Source organism: Strix uralensis, chromosome 1 (genome assembly GCF_047716275.1).
Source record: "Strix uralensis isolate ZFMK-TIS-50842 chromosome 1, bStrUra1, whole genome shotgun sequence".
NCBI lineage: Eukaryota > Metazoa > Chordata > Aves > Strigiformes > Strigidae > Strix > Strix uralensis.
Window position 1 is genome coordinate 128,100,495 of NC_133972.1, and position 22,740 is coordinate 128,123,234.

A 22,740-nucleotide genomic window follows, 5' to 3' on the forward strand; every position below is an offset into this window, starting at 1 on the left:
TTAATTTGAGAAGGGCACCCGAGTCAGCTTGAGTCCAGATGGGCTTGTTAGTGCCGATGCAGCCGCGGCCGTGCCCGGCCAGAGGCTGGGCTCTGCGGAGCCTTTGGGCTGTCTCTGCCCTCCCGTGCTGTGGCTTGCAGAGGGCTCGCAGGCTCTCCGAAGCCATGCTGGACCCATGCCTTTGGGGCTTGCAGGACCCAGATCTCTGAGGAGCACCTGCTGTTCCAGGCGCTGTATGAGGACTCGCCTGGGTGCAGCACGGCAGTCTGGGAGCCAGAGCTGGCACAGCATCTTGCCGACCTCCCAGGGAGTCAGCTGGGTGCCCTGTGCCATGCCCACCAGCCCTGCTGAGACACAGAGGCTAACTCAGCCAGGATGCAGCTTGGGTCGATGGAGCTTAATAGTTGTGGCTCCTTGTGAAAGCAATTAAATGAGAAAAAGAGAGTGAGCACTGTCCTCTATATAAATGAAAGCCTAAAACTGTGATCATCTGTGGCTCAGAAATCTGACAGTGAACAGATCCAACCAGAGGCGTTTACTTTTAATACCTTGCAATCTCCTGGGGTCTGCAGCGCAACCTTCAGCCATTTGGGCAGCACTAGGGAGGCCTTTTCTACCCGTCGACTCAAGCAGCTGCCCGGCGCCAGGGCAGGGGTGCCACGAAGGCGGCATGAAGGAAGTCACACTGTCTGTCAGGCAAGTGGGGGCGGCGAGAGGAGATGTGATTCCCTCTGCTGGTTCCTGCTCAGCTTCAGAAGTGCCGGAGCAGTGCCAGAGCACTGCTGCTACTCCATCCCTTGTGCTCACACCGCATTTTAAAGGGAGAGTCAAGTCTTGATGGCTGCAGCAGGCTGAGTTCCTCCAGAGGGACTCAGTTCTCATAGGAGCCAGGCTTTACCTCTATCTTGTATGCCTTGAGTATCGTGTGAGAGGATCAGTTACCCCACGGTAGTAGGAAGAAAGCCCTCTAGAAGGCTCAGTAGCATTTCTTTTGAGAAAATATTTTCATGGAAAAGTGACCATTCATCTTAGAAGTCCAAATGGACTTGATGCCATCTGTGTAAGGCAGCCCCTGGCCAATGGGTGTTTAAAGAAAGGCAGAGTAACCTTCCTTTGAGTACATTTGACATTGGCTCAATCTCCTCTTGCATTTTCCAGGTAGTGTATTAACTGCCTTTGTTCCAGAACAGTAAGCACACAATGGTGCTTCAAGCCATGCCCGACCCTTTTCATACAAATGTAAGTGCCACCTGGAAGCTGGTTCCCACCTTCCTTAGGAGCATGTTCCAGCTGCCTAACCACATTAAAAAAACCTGAAGCATTACTGACAAGCACAATTTTTAAAACTGGCTTGCTTTTTCTGCAGGTCCTCTGAAGTTCACTACAAGCCCATAGGAGTGAAGGAGAACTGGGTTTGGGGGGAACACAGCAGAAGAGATAAAGACTGAAAGCGTGAAAATCACGAGTGACACAGGAGGCTGCTTTTAGCCTTGGGACACCAGAGCGATCATGAATTATTGAAATTATGGCTCTGTTAATCTTTGTGTTGTCAGCCCTTCTATAAACAGTGAGCAGGTGCTGTACTTCCACAAGTCCTGTCGAGTGGGAAAACTCTCTGGTCAGGAAGCTGGGAAGCTTCGGCTGGGGTTCCAGCCTGCAGCTTCAGCTGCCTGACCTGGATCGTTTGTTGGTTCACACCAAGGGGATATTGCTCTTCAAAAGCCTGTGCTCCTTTCTTTTAAAACAGGTGTTATCCTTTAATAGTCCATTAGGCTCCCTCAATAGGTTTTCTTTTTTTATTGTTTACATGCAATTAGAGTGAAGTCACTAAAAGTATACAGACAGTAACATTAATAGGCATACATGGAAGGTTTGCTTGCCTTTCAGCTTTGGGGGTTTTTGCAATTGTTTGTGTGTAAAGTACTTATCACATAGTTTGCAAATGACTGTGTAACAACTGAAACTCAATCACATGTGCTTTATGGCCTATCTGTTCTCCTGATAGTATTTGGGGAAGAAAGGTCACAGTGTGGTAACAATGAAGAGGATATGCATTGAGTAATTGTAGAAATTGTTCTGAGGAGAATCCTCTTTCAACATGTGTTTTGCCCCTGTATCCAGAATGCCAGACAGAATTTTAAAAGTGAATAAATAAATAAATAAATACTTCAAGGCAAAGTAAGGTGACTCTTCCAGGAGCCTGCATTGTTGTTTTCCATCTTCAGAGGTCTCTTAGAACAGCAGAAGCTCTGAACATCTAAAAAACTGGAGATCTTGAACTCCAAAGCCAGCCTTCACTAGCAGTTACAGTAAGATACAGATTCCACAAACAAGCTTTGGCAGGTCCTGTAAAAATGCGATGAGTTAACAGGGACAGAGTTTGACTCTACTCATAAAGTAGTTAGAGAGAAATGAATTAGTAGTTATGATTTTATTTTTATTTTGGGCTCTTAACAGGGTGGATCGAGATCCATGATAGTAGTAGCTGCTTTTTCTTCATCTTCCATCACATTCAGACAAATGGAGAACTGAGTAGAAAAGTTGACCTTTTGATGAAATAGTTGCAGGACTGCATTCTTATTTAAGATGCTTCTGGAGCGATAGTATCTTTCACACCTTGAACAGACTTTTTATCTTAGAAACAAGAAGCAATTCTTCCAACTCAAAATGCCTAGAAGGTTTTGGGGAAGGCTGGTTGCTGGGAAAACCCCATTAGGACCACTTCAGAAAAGCCTGGCACAGTTCGTATGGCATGTATCAGGTTGCTGTCAGTTCAGTCACTGCTCTTGAAGAAACTTCCTACAGGTGAAGGGCCTGGCTCCATTGCACGTTCAGTCCTTTTCTGTCTGCTGAAACTGCTGGAGGAAGACTATGGCCCTGCTTCACAGGAGGAATTTGTTCTTAAAGATGCAGTTGCAAGACTGGGACCTTAGAGGTGGCAATTCATGCATTCTAGTACGCTTCCCAACACAGGCTTTGAATGGTATTACTAAGATGTCTCAGCAGTGCAAGAATTCATTTGAAGCTGTAAAGCATCAATGTTTAACTCAAAAGTCTCTGCTATGTTTAGTACTCATGTTTAATGCAGTAGGGCAGTGTTAATAATGATTAATTAGCATTTTCCAGATAAATGCAATTCTGTTCCACAAGCAAACAATTTAGTAAAAGTTTTTTTCCAGGCCAAGAGGCTGGAAGGGCATGGCTGTTTTGTTTCTGAAGGTGTAAATGTGGTGTTTGTCACCTGTACTGGCTCTACAGCTATACCGTTGCATTTCTGTCTGCCGAGCATGATGGTGTGATTGCAATTCCTATATAGGGACCTAAATTTTGAAACCAGTGAATGGCATGACAATAAAAATAATGATCAGCTGTTTAAGGGATCAGTGGTGTTTTCATACTATTAACTCATTTGTTTTCTTAAAAATAAACCCCAGGTCTGCCACAGCAAAACATAGAGTTTAATGGTGTCTTTCTTTTTAGACTTCACCACAACTTAGTGCTCACAGGTGGCATGAATCTATCTGGATTAGATTTGCTGCACAAGAAAACAACCCTGACTTTTACCGGGTGGGTGGACAGGAAAAAAAACCCCAACTTTTTGTCAGTCTTTTGTGTTGCAGCAGCTGGATTCATTGCTGCTATGGCAACACACCACATGATGAGGTGTATTAGATTGCTCTGCGCTGAGCACGAGGGGGAAAATGAGCACAGCTCCTTGCTGAAGGTAAAGGTTATGCTGGAGTTTCTGCCGGAGAGCTGGGGAAGGTCAAATGCTCTAGTTCCCAGCACATGTTGTGCTCAGCGGAAAAGGGGCGTGTGGCGGTATTAAACTGCAGAACCAGGTAAGGTACAACTGCACCCATTAACCTGAGATCTTACCTCCTTGGTGTGGCAGTCAACTTCCCAGAGAGTTTTCTCTTAGTTTTTACAAGTATTTTTTTTTAAGTTACTTTGCAGATGTGACAATGTGAATACATTGACAGTGGTTTAAACTGTTAGAGAGACTCTCTTACTGCAGAGAGACCAGTCTTACAGATTAGGAGGAGATCAGCCTCAAATCAATGCAAAAGTGTGTGTAGATTTTTGCTGTTGTTTCAGCTTTACCTCAAGGTGTTGAACAAGTTTTGGTTTTGTTACTATCTGCACAGTGGTTCAGAACATCTCTTCTGTCAGTCATAATCCAGGGTTTTACATGCTTAGTGATTTTTATTGTCAGTATTTTTAATGCTCTGCTGTCTTTAGCATTTATTAACACTTCTTCCTCCCTCCCAATCAGCTGCATCAGGGTGCCTGAGTCTTTCTGGAAATGAATTTTCATGTCATTTCCTCCTTCAGATTTTATGCTGCCTCCTTAAGTCTGGCAGTTTTGTTAACAAAACTTCAGTGCACCTGCAAAGATGTGAAAGTGGAAACAGTGCCACAGGATATTATAGTTTTTACCCTGTTAACTATTTATCCACATACAGGTAAATAGAAATAATTAATGTCAGCATTGAATTTATATGTTTATTTAGACCCCCATCAAACTGAAAAAACTGTTTACTCTCCTATGATCTCTATGCACCTTTTTTCTTTTGCTTTTACACATCCCTAGGTTAAATGTGACAGGCTTTCAGCTAGTATCCATTAGGTGGAGGAAGACAACTGTACTTTAGAAAGGAAAAACTAAGGGACTAGAACCATAGTGGAGAGGGTAGAGAGCGTGCCTGAAATTCAAGTTAGATAGTTCAGTACTTTTCCTGCTTCCTGTGAGGCATTTCTAACATTTTGGATGCTTTCTATTATCTGCAGCTTAGAACATATTTGTTCTTTACCACTGGGGTCTTGTTTATTTAACCAAATAGTTGCTCTTCTCTGCTGACAGTATAAGAGGTGGATGAGAGCCTCAGACTTTCATTCTGTGGATGATTCTGCTCACACAGATAACAAGAACCAGTGGTAGAAATTTAAGCACTTTTCATGCTGGTTTAGGAACAGTGGTGAGACTAAAGACTCGATTCACTCCCTGGTTCTATCAGAAAGTGCAAGACACATGGTATGGATGTGTGTGCGAAGCCAGTCCATGGGAAAGGCTCCAGTGTGTTTCACCGTAGACAGATAAAAAAAAGGAAGAAGTGGCCTGGCCCACCACTTTTACATAGGGCATAGCAAGGGTGTGCAAATGTGCAGTCTTTCTCCACTGTTCAAAGTAAAATATTTCAAGTGACCTTTCTGCTTCGCCTGATATATTTGTATCCCTAGTGATCCAGTGTTTAAAAGCCCTCATTGCCACTGTAGGCAAATTGGAAGCAGTCCTGTGGAAACTGAGGACTGGTGTGAAGGTCAGCCTTCCCCTCACTCACCCCTTTTAGTGGCAAGAAGCAACAGCCTGAGTTATGGTATATCTAAACGAAGTCTGAGTAGTAGGCAGCTGTGCCACAAGCAGTTTTGGGCCCCTCACTACAAAAAGGACATTGAATTACTCGAGCAGAGAAGGGCAACGAAGCTGGTGAAGGGTCTGGAGCACATGTCGTACGAGGAGCAGCTGAGGGAACCGGGGTTGTTTAGTCTGGAGAAGAGGAGGCTGAGGGGAGACCTCATCACCCTCTACAACTACCTGAAAGGAGGTTGCAGAGAACTGGGGATGAGTCTCTTTAACCAAGGAACAAGTGATAGGACAAGAGGTAATGGCCTCAAGTTGCACCAGGGAAGGTTTAGACTGGATATTAGGAAGCATTTCTTTCCAGAACGGGTAGTCAGGCATTGGAATAGGCTGCCCAGGGAGGTGGTGGAGTCCCCATCCCTGGAGGTATTTAAGAGTCGGGTTGACATAGCACTGAGAGATATGGTGTAGTTGGGAACTGTCAATGTTAGGGTAATGGTTAGACTAGATGATCTTCAAGGTCTTTTCCAACCTAGACGATTCTGTGATTCTGTGAAGAGCAAGTGGGCTTTAGGCAACACTGTAGGGACTGTGTGGTCAGAGCTCAGATTTAAATAAGGCTCCTCCAGCTGTAATGAGGCAACTTTAACATGGGTGAAGAAAGAAGCAGCCATCCTGCCCATCAGCTCCCTGGAGAAAAATTGTGAAATAAAGAAGTATATAAACAAGCAGCCCATTAATGATCCCAGAATGAGACAGGTTTACAAGGAGTTGAGTTGGGATTCTTGAAAATGAGGATTTGGAAAGGGTGGAAATCTCTGAAGGGGAAGATGAACTGTATAAGGAAAAACTCAAGCAAAGTAGGACCATGATTTAGCTCTGATTCCACCAGTTCATGCAGAGCAAGGAAAATCCAGATCAAATTATCTAAGCAAAGAAGCTTAATCTATCTAGATTTAGGGACCTTGTTCAGTTGGGTGAATGAGGAATATAATTCACATGCCCAAGAGCTCTTTAACACAACACATCCATTGTGGCCTGAAGCATAAGGCACCAGGGGTGCAAGTGATTCATAGCATAGTATCACTAACACAGTATCTTACTGACAGTCACAGAGACGCACTAGGGGTGAGTTTGTCCAGGGAATTCAAAAATTAAGGAATCTAGATAAAAGGAGACAAAGCACCCTCTAATAAGTACTTCCCTCTCCTTGAGTTTAATTTGTCTTTGGAATCACAGCTGTGATAGTTTATCACAGGGAAGGGAGAAAAGGAAATGAGAGTCTTATTTAGGGTCTTGATTATTAAGCAACATCAAAACAAGATAGAAAAGAGTGTCTAGCTAGTGATCTTTGCTAGAATAGCAAAAAGGTGGGAGATTATGGAAATAAGGGTATGGAAAATCATATTCTCTGTGAAGCCTGGTGAACAGAAGGAACATGAGCACTGTCAGCAAAACATAGTTTCCTTCCCCAAAGGGTGTTCCTTTGCACGTTTTTTCTAGGATCGTATTAGACTCTACAAATGTTCTTAAAGATGACAATCCTGGTCATGATTTGGTGAAGAATACTGTGTTTTCAAGTATCACATTTTGACTGCTTTTAAGATCTGTGAGTACATATGAACCTTACTCCTTGGACTTTTGTTCCTCTTACTTTCTACTGTCTCATTATAAAGCTTTCAAAACCAGGGACAGTGTCTTATATGGCTATAGACATATGTCTATAGACTGCACAATGTATTAATACCCAGTGCTAACTGAAACCTCTGAAGGGTGCAGTAAAACAAATAATAATTCTTTACAACATATGGGCACCTCTTGTGCATGAACCAGCTGAGAAAGTCATGGGAGACTGCTAAAATGTGCTACTGTACCATCAGAACAATTTCACCGCACGATTTTGCTATTCAGGTTTTACCCAGCATTAAAACTATAATTCACTAATATTGTCAACAAATTTATAAGAGAGATCTCATCTGCCCATTCCTACAGATTAAAATCACACAATTTATTAATATAATAATATTTTTACTAGTTTTGGATTCATGGAAAACAGCAGAAAACCCAAACTGACTCCACTGGAAAGAAAAAAAATAATCCATTGGACTGACATGACTGTGTCAGCCTCTGAGAAGAAAGAAGTCTGGGATCTTGATTACTAGGAATCAAAACAGACACAAAATTTTAAGGCTACGTAATATGATGTGTATATGCCTTGTATGCAAATAATAACGTAGGCAAAATTCCAATACAGAACAACTTGCAGTGACTAACTGATGTAGGAATATGTGCACCAGTCGGAGCAGGCCAGTCTCTCACTCAGCCATCAGATGGCTGAGATATTTTTCTAGGGATAAACATGTACAAGGATGATTACAGTAGCAGATGCTAACTCTAGGAGCTTGGGCTCCACATCCAAATGTTCATTTGGCTCAAATCAAAATGGGCAAAAGCATTTCCAAAGGGAGAGCTAACATCTCCAGGGCAACATCTCAGATCAGGAGTGGGTGTACTGACAGCAGGCCAGGGTATCTTCTTCACATGCAGGAACTGTGCTCTCAGGGCCAGTTATTTCCAAGAGGTCCAGCCACTTAAAGCATTCAACATGGAGAATTAAGAAATCTGTTCTCGTTGGATGGAAGTCTGCTATGAAATCATCCCAGGAGAAGTTGATTCAGTTCTTCATACAGCACAAGAGCTTCTGGCATCAGGATGTTTATCTTGGATGTCTGTAGGGCTAGCTCCAATATCCATTTCAGATTTAAGGCTGTGCTGAAACAGGTCAAACACACACAACAACTTGTGGAAAATGAGGCTCTGGCTCCCAGACTGCCGTGGCCACTGAGCAAGGAAGGGAGGCTTGTATATGAATGCCTCAGGGAGAGATGCAAAGCTGCCACCTGGACGCATTTGCCTGTCATCAAACTTGCTGAAATTCTTCCTCTGTGGAACTTGCCTTCAATATTGCCAGGTCCCAAGTGCTCACAGATCACGAGTCTATGCTACAGAACAGTTATGAGATGTTAGAGATACCCTACTTTCCGGCTCGTTGTGTGTGCTTTTCTGCAGCCATGAACCATGGAGAACTTATGAGTTCACTGCAGAGAAAAAGAGTCTGTTCAGCCTCCTGTTTCCAGTAGTACAGTTTCTCAAGGAAAAAATGCCAAATACTGTGACACCCTGAGAAGAGAGCCTCTTTTCCTGGTGCAGCAGTGGAGGTAGAGCCAAAGGAAAAGCTCTCTGAGGTGGGCAAGGTGAACATACAGTGCAGGGACTCTAAAGCTTAGAGACTCATTTGGGAATATGTGCAGATGATTACTTTCAGTGAGGAATTAACTTCCTGTGGAAGAAGAAAACAGCTTCTTTAACCAACAGCTCAGGGCATCTGGTGGCTCTTGGAGATGTTAGGTCTTTGAGTGGAAATGGAGCATAGCTTCTTACAGATTTGTCCCCCAGTAAACCTGTGTTGAGATAGTCTCTGTCCCTGAACATCAAATACTAAAGCTCCTATCCAGATCCTGTGCTAAGTAGAAGCTCCCATCTGATTCTACTACCTCCTCCATCAGCTTCAGGCTAATTAATCTATGGAAAGACTCATTCTCCTTCCCTGCCTGTCCCATGTAACCTAATCCTCATATGCACGCTTTTGTGTGTGTGTGTGTATACACACAAACACACACACAGACACACTTAAAAGTGAGTCATGGATGTCATTAGACACAAATTACTGAGTTTGGGTCAAATTACTTTGGTTTTCATGATTTCCAAAAAGAGAAATCACTGAAGAAAAGATTAAATGCCACGAGTTCCTTTAATAAAGTGACCTAAGAAGTGCTATCATATTGGGTCAAGGAGAGTATAACAGGCACAAACTGCAAGCTTCCCCTTCCTTTTACTGAGCAGGTGACCTGTTAATTGTGCCAAACTGTGTGCTGATCCTCTGCAATGCTGAACTAACTCTGGCTGCCTCTGAGGCTGACCATCCCACGCTCACTGAGAGCTGCAACCGAACAACTGAAAGCAACTGTATTTGCAGGGCTGAGAGGCACAGTGCCACCTACCTACTAACTGTAATTAAGAATGTTATTTCTTACACATTTATGTCACGAGGTGAAGACTAAAAGCCTGTTAGCTGTCTTCAGTTGTGGATATTTTTGTGTGGAGTGCTGCTTAGAATGAGAAGTGGCAGATTAGACTTTCAAGCACCCTTTGACAACAGCAGCAAAGCTGAGGGTGCACTGAGGAATGCTAATACTGGAAAACTAGGAACATCTTGATTGTTAATTCTGCTGAAGTTAGCGGAGCAAAGCAGAAAAAAAGGTGGGGTTTTTTTCCTTTTCATAACCCCTAGGCTTCATAAATGCATCACACTTCCTTATTGTCAATTTGCTCAGGAAATCACTGCTGACATCTCACCTAAGAATTTATTACCATTCCAGTCAGGCTATCTTTCACTTATATTGAAGATTTCTTGGATTTTTACCAGCTTTAAATTATATTGAAAGTAGGCAGATGAACATTTAAATTAAAAGGTTAATTGAAACTGAAATATTGCACTGGCACAGTTAATTTGTTTCAGTTAAAATGTTTATTAGCTTAGCTGAATATTTACAGAACCAAGGCAAAAAAAGTTGTGTGTGTATTTCCACACACACAAAAGTGAATGTACTTGTATTCAGAAGGCAAATAGCCACTAATAACCCTTAACACCAATAGTCTCTAACAGGATATTTCCAAATAAGGAATATTTTTCTGTAGCCAAAGGCCAAATTTTTTAGGGTTTCCTATCAGTCACCAGTTTCTTTTATGATTCTTTAGGATCTGTGAGCACACTGAAGTCTTCAAAGGTGTCAGGAGAGAGAGATTATGTTGTTCAAATGCTTGGGCCAGCAACCACTGGTAAGGTCTTCTGCCTGACAGAAGATGACCAAATATATGATTCTCTTGTCATCTTTGTGGACTTTTTGAGACTGATCAGCAAGATCTTCATGAGGAAGATCTCCCATGATGAAGGGTTGCTAGAGAAATCTGTCTGCTTTTTCTTTTCCCTAATTGGAGAGGGGTCAAGCTCTGCTGATGGCAGGAAAGGGAAACAGTGATTCATTCTGGCTTTCCTGGAAGAAACCAGATATCGGTTAGTTGGCTTTTCTAGGGTGCCTAATTTAACAGCACAGTCAAATTAAGATTTTTTTTTTTTTTCCTTTGAAAGAACTGTATTCCCAGTCTAGGGGATAAATTCAATGGCAATAGTAACACCAAAATTAAACTAATCGGATTACATCTGTATGAACACAAATGATTTTTTAAACAGAGCAAGTGCTTGCAGTATGTTCGAAAATAAGGAGTAACACATGTTATTTGGAATATGTTTAAACATGAAAAATGTGCTTTAATTGGATTATTTTAAAGAAGTTTATGTTTGAAAATATCTAAGCTTAATAAAAATTATATTGTATAATTTCCTATTCAAAGAAATGTTATGGCCCTTAATAGCAACACAAATGGATTTTTTTTTTTTTCAATATCTAATAGATGGACTATTTTAAATTCTACTTTATCCCCTGTATTAGTTTTCTGACAGGATTTCCATCATCAGACTTTAGGGAATACACTTAAGCACTGAAGTCTTGAAACTATGATAATTTTTAATCTTTTGCAAGTAACCAATTAGACCTCACTGGCTGTATGGCATTCAAACTTCTCCAGATTTTACTAGTTATTTTGCCCATTATAGCATCTGCCTCAGTTATACAGATGGATATGTTAGGACGTATCATACCAAAAGCACAAGTTTGTGACAAATGGGAAGGGCGCTTTTATCTCCCAGCATGATTTTGTGAGTTTATGCATCTTAGCAGCACTGCAGGAGAGGAGACAGTAGGTAGTCTTGGTCAATGAGGTGGATACAAAGGTCAGGATGCCTCCAGTTTCGCTGGGAGTGTGGCCGTAGATCTCTTCAAAGAGTGTTTTCCCACCCTATAACTCTTGTCACTTCTGAGCGACTTAAATGTGCTACCTCATGTGGTTTGCAAAACAAAGCCTAGCCCTTTAGCCTCTAATCAAGAGAGTTACTGTTTGATTTTGATCATCTTTTGTCAGCTGTTTGTTGTTTTCCTTGTGCAGTGCACACACAGCTCCCACATCAGCAGTCAGCCAGCAGGTGGGAGGTGCCTGAATGTTTCTCTGGTGCACTGCTTCAAACTGATGCGTTGGTCATGAGTAGGCTGACCAAAAATACCTGTTCTTCGGGTTTTACTCCAGGAACCTAGTGTGTTTGTTCCATGTTAGAAATGTAACTGTCGACCTCTGAAAACTCTGTGTGCAAAGGTACAATTCAGTATCTTCAGCGGGCTTTGAAAACACTTCCAACACTTTAGTGTGAAGGATTCTGATTGGTACCCCTTAGCTTCCAGCTGTCCATTCATTGTATTTCCCTTCTCCTCTGGTATTCTTACTGCCATCTCTTGTCTGCATTGCCAGTCCCTTCTCTCACATTTGTCCTATTCCTACTCCATCCTCACTACATATATGCACTTTTTGACTCTGTTGTGCTATTCCTCGGAGCAGACTCACATTTTCTAATGGCAAGATGCTCTTTCTTCAAATCTGTCCTTTAACAAGGAATCTTTTTCTAGCTCTCATCACCAATAATCCTTGCTCCTTTTCATTGCTTTAAATTGTTTCCATATGTCTTGTCCTCTGATTGTCCTGTCTTTGGTGGCAAGTTTTTCCTGTGTTCATGAAGCACTAGTTACCTGCACAATTCTTGAGGAATGTTGATTGTTATCAGCATTGTGGCTGCAATTATGTTTACACTTTGTATAGGGCCAATTGCTGATGTTATTCAGAGATACTAATTGGACTTCACCCACATTCTTTCACATTGTTGCTTTGTGCCTGGTAAAACATCCTATTTGGTGTCCCGTGTTATCTTGATTGAAATAAGGCATTGCCAGAGCCCAGGACTTGCTTGGTGTCTGTAAGGGGAAAAGTATGGAAACTGAGGAGCTTTCCCTCTGGTAGACCTTTCCCATAATTAAACCAGTGTAACTTCTGAGGAGAAGCTGTTTTTGAGAGCGGCTGGGAGCAAAGTGTGCACCATGATCCACCTGTCTCTAGTTTACATGGTTGCCTTGTGTGTGCCGCTGGGCTGCCTAGGGGTAACAACTTCTCCAGGTGGCCCTCTGGGGTACCAAGTGAGTTTTGGGGCTGTCGGCATCATTAGCCTTCCATCCTGATCTGGAAGGTGACCTTTGGAGGTGCTGGGGGCTGTGGCACCAGGTCTGGACTCTTGTCTGTAGGGCAGCCTCAGAAAGGCTGTGAAAGGGTGGTAGAGGCATACCTTAAAAACGCATAATACTTATTTCTGAAGTACCCTGATGTGCTGATGTACTAGAGGCTTGGAAACTCCTTCCCTAACTGCTGAGATAATGTGAAATATTAGGGAAACAAGTGCGGTTTCTGTGCCTTGAACACTGAACAATGATCTTTGGAAAGAAAAATCTGTGGGTGAATAAGAGAAGGTGATGGTGGGAGATTGTGAGCACAGACTAGCTGCTTGTGAAAGAAGAAACTTCTTACAGCTGCACCATGTGTAAGGATATGAAACCAGCTCCTGCCACGCTTTCATGTTGTTGCTGCACCTCACTTCTGAGTCTCCTTTTCAGTGTGATTTTATTACAGTGATATATTAAATGCAGGAAAATGGAGTAATCCTGAGCCACGATTAGAAGCTGAAGAAGGAGGATGTTTTAAGCTAGCCATTAGTAGGGTTTTTTCTCCCAGCTGACAATGTGAAAATATCTAAATCACGTAAATAACCTAAAAGACTAAAAGCAGAATGAAATAATTATTCATTTTGGGTCAGGTTTTGATTTTTAAGAGCCTAAGTGTAATTATTCGGACACAAGGGACCTCCTAATGGTTTTAAAGCAAACAGAGCTGACTGCAATGGGAAACGTGCCTTCAAACCTGTGAGCACACTGGGCTGGGCAAAGCAGTGAGGCAGAGTCCCATGAGCCAGAGCATCACCAGCTTAGACTTAGGCTGGATCTGGGTGGTTGCAGGCTTGGGTAAGTGTAACAGTCTTCCAGCTGTCAGGGGAAAGAAAAATATTATTCACCTCCATTTTCTTTAAATGCCTGGGTTTATGATGAATATACACTAAACCACCACGTTTTACAGCAGAAATGAGAGTTCTAAGTCAAAAGCTTGAGGAGGAGGATCTTTCTTGCAGGAGAAATTGTGACTCAACACACTTGGACTGTGTATGGCCAACAGTGAAGCATGTTCTTTGTGGGACTTTTTTCCAGCCTGCTCTCTGCTCCTTATCAGTTAAACAAGGGGCACATCTCAAAACTGAGCTGCATGGAGAGAGAGAAATTATTTAAAACTACTGAAATTGTAGGAGTCTTTTTGTAAGGCAGAGAATGTATCAGGCAGGTGCAGAAATAGATCTTGCAGTTCAGAAATAGGTTTTGAACAGCAGAACATCCCAGGCCCTTAAGTTTTGGGTGAAGTTCAAAGAAATCCTACCAGAAAGCCAATTCAGAATTTAGCCAGACGATTCTGTTCCCATTTGTCTCTCTAAAGCCTAGGAAATAAGTTTAATCAGCAGTCCACCAGCAATTAGTATTAGCTCAGAAAATTTTCCTCAGTTTGGGGTGGGACTTGGCAATGTAGAGAACAGCTATGGATCTGAAAATAGTGAGACAAGGAGAAGAAAGTGCTTTTGCTCCCTTTTACTAAGCTCACATCTCTGTATTTTGAATTCTGACCAAAACCCAGGATAATGCAAAGTTGTAAATAGAATAAGGACAACACTGCAATGATCTCAACAGTTTGTAAAAAAAACCCCTACATTTTCTATTTACCTGAAATGTCCTGCCCCTCTTGTCCATAAAACCAAAGCTTTATGTGTAAATTGCAATTTCTGATAGAAATAAAATATTCTACACAGTGTATTTTAAATTGAGTGCTACCACATGAGAGAATATATCTTCATAATGATACTTCTGATCTGGAGTTAACTGTCAACCCAGGACGTTAATATTGTGCAATTGTAACTGTTGGAAGGGGATAGTAAAAATCTGAAGTCCCATTCCAGTTTCTGAACCTCTGATCTTTTAGGGAAGTGATACCTGAGCTGTAAATGCATTCTGCCTGACAGAATGCTAATCCATCTTCCCTTCCACTACGACTGGTCAGATGTGAACAGAAAGGTCCCACTGGTGTGCTGGAGGCAGAACAGACCGTGACTCTGCCATCTTCAGCATATTCTATCTGGCCTTTGCAGCTCCTTGCAAAGGGCAGGACCACGTGAGCTACTGCTAATTAGAGTCCTGTCCCTTTAAATTCCTGCTGTAGCAGGTGAAAAATTGCTGTGTGAAAACAATTGCAGGCAAGGAAGAAGAGTTTAAGTGGTTATGCCTGCATTTTAAAATAACTTTTCCCCCCACTGTAATTTATTGCATAAAAATAGTATTTTAAACCTTTCTCTTCTGGGAGTGTCCCATGCAATCTCATAGCTTTTCATCCTCTCTTTTCTATAGTCACTGTTTGGTAGTTACACTTTTTCTATCAAAATTCTGGACAGCTAAGGGACAGATTACTTTCATTGGAAACAGTGACTGAAATTCTTACATCAAGGTCATTAGGTTAATTTCCTATCTTTGTAAAACAGCATATAATTTTAAATCCAAAATTATCTAAAGTGGATAAAGATGTGGAAAAAATTAGCTGATATAATGATGCATAAAATCTCCCATCAGTGAGTATTTCACATCTGCCACTTAAGGATGAACAAGATTGTGCCATTTATAACAAATGCCACCTTTTTCATTGAGAATCTTACAGTAATTAAAGAACAGAAGTGACTGTTGATCCACACATTGCCATCATTCATTGCTTATCAGTTGTTATTTCTGATGTTGCTGTTCTGTTGTCTTGGCTCCCCCTTGATTGTGAATCTGTTCACATTACAATTTAACCTTGCAGCATTCTAATTTTAACACTGCAACACTACCAAATAGACAAACATCCAGACTAGACTCTGTTTTCAAAAGATGTTTATTTTCATTGCCCAGCTTGATTTTTAGGGGGAGAATGAGAACTCTTCCTCTGTGAAAGGCAGATGGCTAATGGACATGGTACAGTATATCTAGAAATAGAGGTATCCTAAATCACAGGTTAAGTTTGAAAACACAAGCCATTATGGCTAAAATTAAACATAGGTAAAATCCTGGCAAAATTGACTTCATTGTCACTGAAGTCAATGAAAGCCTTCCATTGATTTAAGTGGAACTGAGATTAAACTCTGTATTTTATATAGAAGATTAAGAGCTTTTACTTTTTTCACATGCAGACATATGCACTCTTTCTATTCCCTCTTCTGCTCTAAATGTACTGTGCTGGAAAAGAGGCACTTAGAAGTTCACAACCTTTAGGAAAGATGGCATGCCAGCAGCAGAGGAGCATTAATCGGGGCAGGCCAAGCATGGCTGCATACGTCAGCCAGTGCCTTTAGTTCCCAAACAAGAGGGTGCTTCACTTGACAAGGCTGCAGCAAAAAACTCCAGGTAGATTTCAACAGGCTTCAACTCCCAATGTTAAAAGGAGAAATTTGAGACATATTACTGAGGCTTTTGAGTTCAGTGCAAGAGGTTTCCATTAAGACGGTGTGCAGGCTGCATTTATGGAAGTATATTGTTACAGCAACTTAAAACAATGTATTGGGTACCAACACAAGAGAGTAAGTCTGCAGTGAGCTAAGCCATAGCAATACTCAGAGAAAATGGCTTCTGACTTTTTAAAGTGTTTGTTTCCACAGACAGATGTTAGTTTTGCCCTTTCTCTGTGTGGCAGAAATCTGAGGAGCAGGGACCAGTGTCAGGACTGTCTTCTTCCAGATGTGGATCCTGAGGGAGATTGCCTGGGGCCTGCAAGCAATGGATCAAGTGCTATTGATTTTATAGTGGACGTCCTTAAGGGAGAAGCAGGGCTTGTACCAGGATGCCATGTTTTCAAAATAAAATTTGCAGTGTTTGTTTCAGCCAAGAGAAATTTGCCACAATATTTTGCTCCAGTACTCATGGTAACTCTGGCCAGGAGCCCTCAAACACAAATCTCCCTAAGTGTATGCTCTTCTTTGTTCAGGGCAAAGCTTTGGCCCAGCCCCTGAAAAAACCTAAAACCTTTATTTTAAAGAACAAACATTTACTTTCCTGCACAATTACCTGCCTGGAATACAAGAGAACTGTTTACTAAGGAAAAAAGAAAAAAAAAGACATTTTTCTTATTTAAAGTCACCCTGTAAAAGGATGAGAAGTGTATGCTAAAGTCCCTTTCTTCTCAAATCCATTTTTTTCCCCATAAATATCAGCATAAACTGATACGTATACTTAAGTTTGTGTTTGTTGCAGAGAGATCCATGACTTCAAGAACAAACAAAACACCTTTGTACTGGGACAGAGAAGGACCAGATGCTGTTTCTTGCCTGGAGGAACAGGAAATCTGTGTAGAAATCTTTTTCATGGATAGGGATATAGCAGAAAAGATTATTCTGAGTAGCTGTTGCCCATGGGGAAGCTTAAAAGGTTTTCTATCCCATATACCTTCAGGTGTTACCTGTTTTGCAGTCAGCATTTGTAATACTAGGGAAACAAATATAAAACAAACTTGCTTTTATCCTGATGTAACCAAATGTGTGGAGATTCGATATCTGTTTGTTTGGTGTGTATGAGGAGAATCGGAACATCTTTTCTTTGGACATATGAGAGAGTACTGTATTTTTTTTTTCCTAATCCTTTGCCATATTAAAAACTGAGCAGTCAGGACAAAGATTATGTAATGTCTCTTTTTGATCCTAGCAAATACATTATTCAAATCTGTTAAGGTGCCTTTTTTTAAAAAAAAAAAAATGTTTGTACCTGTCTTTTCTGTTGAAATTTTAGAGGTGAACAGAGAGCATTCACATATGAAGCATTGGATTTGGTGCTCAATATTCTTCCTCTTCGGAATAGCTCACGTAAAACTGTTCCAGGATCTGAGTTTCAGGCACTGTTCAAGAATTCAGTTGATGTCATGAACTGATGCTGGCAAATGCAGCAACTTCCAAGGACTTAAAAATGTTGATTCTCTAGCTCTGTGTTTTTTAAGTGCATTAGTTTATCATTTTTATGTGTATGTATTTTTACAGTTTTATAAATTTATAATCTTAGAAAATTCTAAAACTTTTTAATGATTTCTAGACTCCCCCTCAAGAAATTGACACCGTTTCAGTCAGTACAATTTCAGCAGATCATTCTGAAATGATCTGCTGAAATTTAGCTATTTGTGTCTCAACCTTGAGCATTTTTCTGCTAACATTATCAAAAATGCATATTGGTTTTCTAATGCGAGGTCTTAGATGAAAATAAAGTTTGAAGGGATCCTGTTATGAGTTTTTTTGCCCTCATTATTTTGACCTTATTAATGCTGAAGGTTATTTATAGCTCTGTGTTAAAACCTTTGCAGGCAGACCGACTATCAGAAACTGCTATTTGAAAGACTTCCAGGGCTGCTGCTACTTTGGAGTAGGATCTGCTCCACTCTGACTTCTCATAGACCCTTTGGGGCTTCTGCTCTGGGAAGCCCTGCTGGTGTAGCCAGCTCAGACAACTGACATACAGATGCTCCAGAAGCAGTATTTTTCTACCTCACCCAGATCTCTGATGTTGTGTATGAGATGATACAACCTTAAATAGCCTGTTGCTGATATAGTGAGGAATGGCTGGTACTTGATGCAAACAAATCTCCTGGCATTGGAGATTGCCAGTGGAAATCCTTTCAGTGCTTCTCCTCAGCTGAAGAAAAATGAGGTGTACACGAGGAACACCACCAAAAGGCCTTTCTTTGCCGAATATTTCAACACTTTATAGCATAGAAGTCTGTTTGAAGCAAAGTATTTGTCCTCTCTAGCTGGTCTACAAATAGGATTGAGTGGCAAAATTGTAAATAAAATAAAAAAGTAAAATAAAATTGTAAGCAGCTGGAAAAAAGAGCCTCTCTGACTCTTTCAAGTCCCATTTTTCAACTCATTTGTGTTGTAAAACCATAGGCTTGCTTAGAACCAAGCCTGCAGCTAAATATTTACCCAATAGATTTTGTTAAATCTGTTTCAGTGCCTCTGGAAATGAATTCACACCTCTAATTCCTAAGTACCCTTTGCCTCTGGGCATCTGTAGTGAAATACAGGTATTAAAAGAGCTGACTTGAGATAACTGATAACTTGAGTCAATAAGCAATGGATTGAGAAGACAGAATGATCTTTTGTTTTTCCAGAGTTTGGAAATGGAAATTTTTGAGCTGGAAAGCCAGGCTGGGCTGGGGTATTTCAGGTCCTTCAGATGATGCTTGAGAAGTACTTTCAGTGCCTGTTGTCAGGGTTTCTGCGCCCTGAAGGTCAGCTCCAGCTCTTCACAAGTTGGATCTCCTGGAGAGAAGGCAATGCACATGGGGAGGTGCCACCACCCCTGGCCACAGAGGGAGAGGTGAAGAGGAAAGGCAAGCTCTTCTGTGGGAAATCAGCAGCAGCACATGGTGACAGCCAGCATGGCTGGGCCTGTAACTGGAGCATGAAGGACACTGTCTTCCTGGAAGTGCCTTGGTCAGGGAACAAGGAAGAGCCCTGGTCATCTCAGACACCCTCTCAAAGACCCTCAGCCCTGCAATGGGTTGCATTCAGTCTCCTTGGCAGAACAGTCCCCTGCAGGCTAGACACTGGTTGGGAGGAGCTAAAGGTTGGCCACTCACCCCACCAGAAGGTACATCAGATAATCCTACCAGTTTTCTTGGCTGCTCAGTGTATTAATGCTGTGTTAATTCATCTCACCTGTTAGTCCTGCCCCTTAGAAAAGGGGCATAGTCGTGGCTCTCCTCTGCTGTAAAGTTTTTTGCACCTCCTGCTGACTTTGCTGCAGCTCTCTTGCTCTTGCAACACGGGACACGCCTGGTTTGGTGATGTGGAGCCCCACTTCCGACCATGTCTGCCCCTAGACCTGAGCTTGTCACATTCTTGCTTCTCAGGTTTCTGATCCTGAATGGTTTTGACTTGACTGCCTGGCTCTAATTTGGTCCCTAGCTCTTTGAACCCAATACCTCATTAACAGTGCCTTGTGACAGCAGAGCAAAGCAGACCGTCGTTTCTCCTTCCATAACGTAGCCTTTCACCTCTGCATATTGCAAAGGCCTTCACCAAAAGCCAAGGTGAGAGAGTGGGCGGCATTCTCTTGCAGAGTGCTGGGTAAATGTACCCCTGTCTATGGGCAGGTTTATAATTTGAGAAGTGGAAGAATTTGCTCCAGGAAGTTCTCCTATGTTGGGGTTCTGTGTGTAGCTCAAGCACCTTGTAAAAAATACCAGTTAATTTAGCCCAGTCCAAAAAAATCACCCACCAGAACTTTTAGTAGAAGGTGAAGAACATCTGAGGAGGCACTTGTGCCAAAAGGCTTGAGCTGCTCACTTTTCTAAGGGAGGGGCAGCTTCTTCACAACAGTAGCACTGCTCCTATTCACCTTCTGTCTTTAATACACTTCACTGATGTGTAAGGTGCTGTGTTATTGTTATCTTACAGATAAAAGGGGAGTTTGGCAATTCTTCCGTCTTTTTCATGTTTTAGCCTTCGTCGTCTGTTCAACACAAGGGAGGGATCTGAGCTCAGTGCCCAAAATCCAGCTGTGCGGTTTGCTCCCTTCCTTTGCTCTCTATTTACACTGGAGGCTAAGGCAAGAAGCGAAGTGGTTAGGTGTCACTGAGCAGTCAGATGTAGGACATCACAGCTCTGTGATATAACACAGGGGAGGTCTGAGAAATCAGAAGTCAGTAGAGACAAATGCATGGTTTGGGAGAGAAGGGACAAAAGAAATGTAATAGTGACAGCAGAAAGAGTAATGGGGGAATAGGATGTGGCTGCTGAGCTAGTCTGTTTTGAAGGCTGTATGTTTAAAAAACTGAATTACGAAATATGTAAAAGGAAAAAACATATACAACTGAGGAATGAAGATGAGCCTCTGCTGATAAAACTCTACTACATGCTATTTTATACCATTGAGAGTCTTGACCAGAAACACTTCTGGAGTCTCCATTTCACCTCACTGAAAATACAGTATTGGGCCTACGATATATATGTCAAAGATTTATTAGGATAGTTTTAAAAGCCACAGAATGTAGGGCATTCACCACATCTCTTGAGAGACTGTCTACACCCTCATACATCTTTCACTTCAGAGTTCCACTGCTGAAATTGGACACTTTCTGTGTTTAAGTATCATTCTTATTATTCCTAATTAAACCCTGTGTATCACACCTAATAAATCTCAACATGAACAGCAGATAGCTATTTTATTCCCAGCTCACCATCATTTAACAAAACTGTATAGATTTTATGTTATTCTCTTCCCAGAAATCAGACCCTCTGGTCTTCACCCTCTTGAGTATTTCCTCATCTCCCCTCCTTGCTCCTTCCACTCTGTCAATGGCTTCCAGACAACTTGGTGCCTAAACCAGAATGTAATAGTTGAGTATGGTTGAACCAGAGCCAAACAGAGGGAGGTCTCTTGCTTCCTGCTCTGATGTGATGCATTTGATAAGGCAGATCAAATATACACTGCTGCTTTTTTGCCAGAATACTCAGAAGAATATTAGACATTGTCTCAGAACTGAGCAGATGACACCTGAGGTGTGAATGCACTTACTCTTGTTTGCAAATATCATTAACCAGCTTAGCTCAAATGTGCTTATTACCAACTCAAACGACTTCAATTTAGGTGCCTCTGGACCAGGTTAAGGATCAGCTCCATTTACCAACAAGGCTCAAATATGACATGGTTGGACATGGTTTTGTCAAGGCGGTGGTGTGGCACTTCTAACTTCATAGGGACAGTTTCAGTTTCTGTTGTTCTCTGAAGGGAACTGGTCACCACTTTGAAAGCTGTTGTTTGGCGTGCGGCCGGAGCATCGCACCAGCGAGCTGGCTGCTGGCTCAGCGGAAGGCTGGTTATACACAGTGCCTCTGAGGGTGGAGGTGGTCTGTAGCTACCTGCAGATCATAATTACCCGGGTAAATGTGCCACTCACCTATGACAGTCCATTCAAATACATTTTCCTGTCAAAATCCAAGCTTAGGAAGGTTACTGCTCTCTGGGAGGGTTCATATAATCCTCTCGCTCTTGTGGCCCAATTTGCAGTGCCCCTGCAGCTCTGGCTGGGTTGCAGCCGCTGGGCTGCTGTGGTTACGGGTGGTTAGTACCTGATACTGAAAGTATCCATACAATGTTTTATCTGCTCAGAATCAAAGCGTTTCACATAAAAAATAGCCTGTAGCAGTTTGCATCAGTACTCTCTGTCCCACAATATATTCTGCCTACTGGAGGCCTTAAAACCCCATGCTTTTCTGTAGGGTGTCTCTTTGTTTTCACACTGACCACCAGTTGGTTCCTCTTCTGCCAGCTGTGAGGCTTTCTCATAGCTGATGGCCGCTGATTTTTGGTGACCGGTCTTTGTGAAATACCAGTGTAAGTGTGGTAGATCTTGGAAATGGCACTTCCACAGCTCAGTTCAGTGATTGGGGTTGCTCCATGGAGTGGTTTTTGAGGTGGTTCTCCTAGAACTGCTGTGTTGTGTGGTCTTTGAAAAAAACTCGTACTGAATGCAACCATGACACAGGGACAGGAAAGTCCTTATTCATTTATTCAGTAGCCTCACTGAAGTCCTTAGCAGTTCTCCCAAGGTAAAAAACTCTTCTGCACAGGTGAAAATGTTAACTTGAGACCATTAATTCTTCCAGGCAATGGCAGACATACAGTGTGTAAATCATTCATCTTCCATTATGGCTTTATGTGTGTATTTAAATTTAAATGGTTGTTTTGTACTAAATGTATGTGGAATAACAGACCTCAGCAGAAACGGAAGGAAAATGAGATCTTTACAAAAGAAGGAGGTATTGAAAAATTAGTTTGAGGAAGTTCAGTCTTTTGTGGAACACGACAGAAGCACGTACAGACTTACAGTGCTGTGTGACTGTGTCTTGACTGTTTTGGCATCTCTTGTAATCTATTGCTAATGTTACAAAAGTCATTTTTCCACAAAAGTTGATGTGTTCTGTGCATCCTAGAGCAATGCTTGATTAGGAACATGTCTTCTGTCTTGACTACCCTTAGATGAGTGTTTCTAGGAGGCTATCTACTTCATTTTACATGAACAAAAATCTCTTTTAACAACCATTTGGGGATTTCAAAGCACACTAGGAATCTTTGCAACCCTAGCTGCTAGTTTGATTAGCTGTGCCTCTTCTGGTCTTTCTTGTGCTCCCCTTGGCTATCTTCACATTCCCCTTGCCATGG

General features: G+C 41.9%; 1 protein-coding gene across 17 annotated transcripts in view; it reads left to right on the plus strand.

Annotated features, from left to right (window-relative positions):
* Positions 1–22,740, plus strand: part of DTNA (dystrobrevin alpha) — a 197,066-nt gene that overhangs the window by 62,957 nt on the left and 111,369 nt on the right. The window contains exon 1 of one of the 17 annotated variants that reach the window (XM_074880476.1): positions 3,725–3,842. The exons of the other annotated variants lie outside the window; for them this stretch is intronic. Coding sequence (XP_074736577.1) covers positions 3,790–3,842 — 53 coding nt within the window. The 5' untranslated portion in view covers positions 3,725–3,789. Of the gene's footprint in view, positions 1–3,724; positions 3,843–22,740 lie in introns of those variants that run through there. 17 annotated transcript variants of the gene reach the window in all.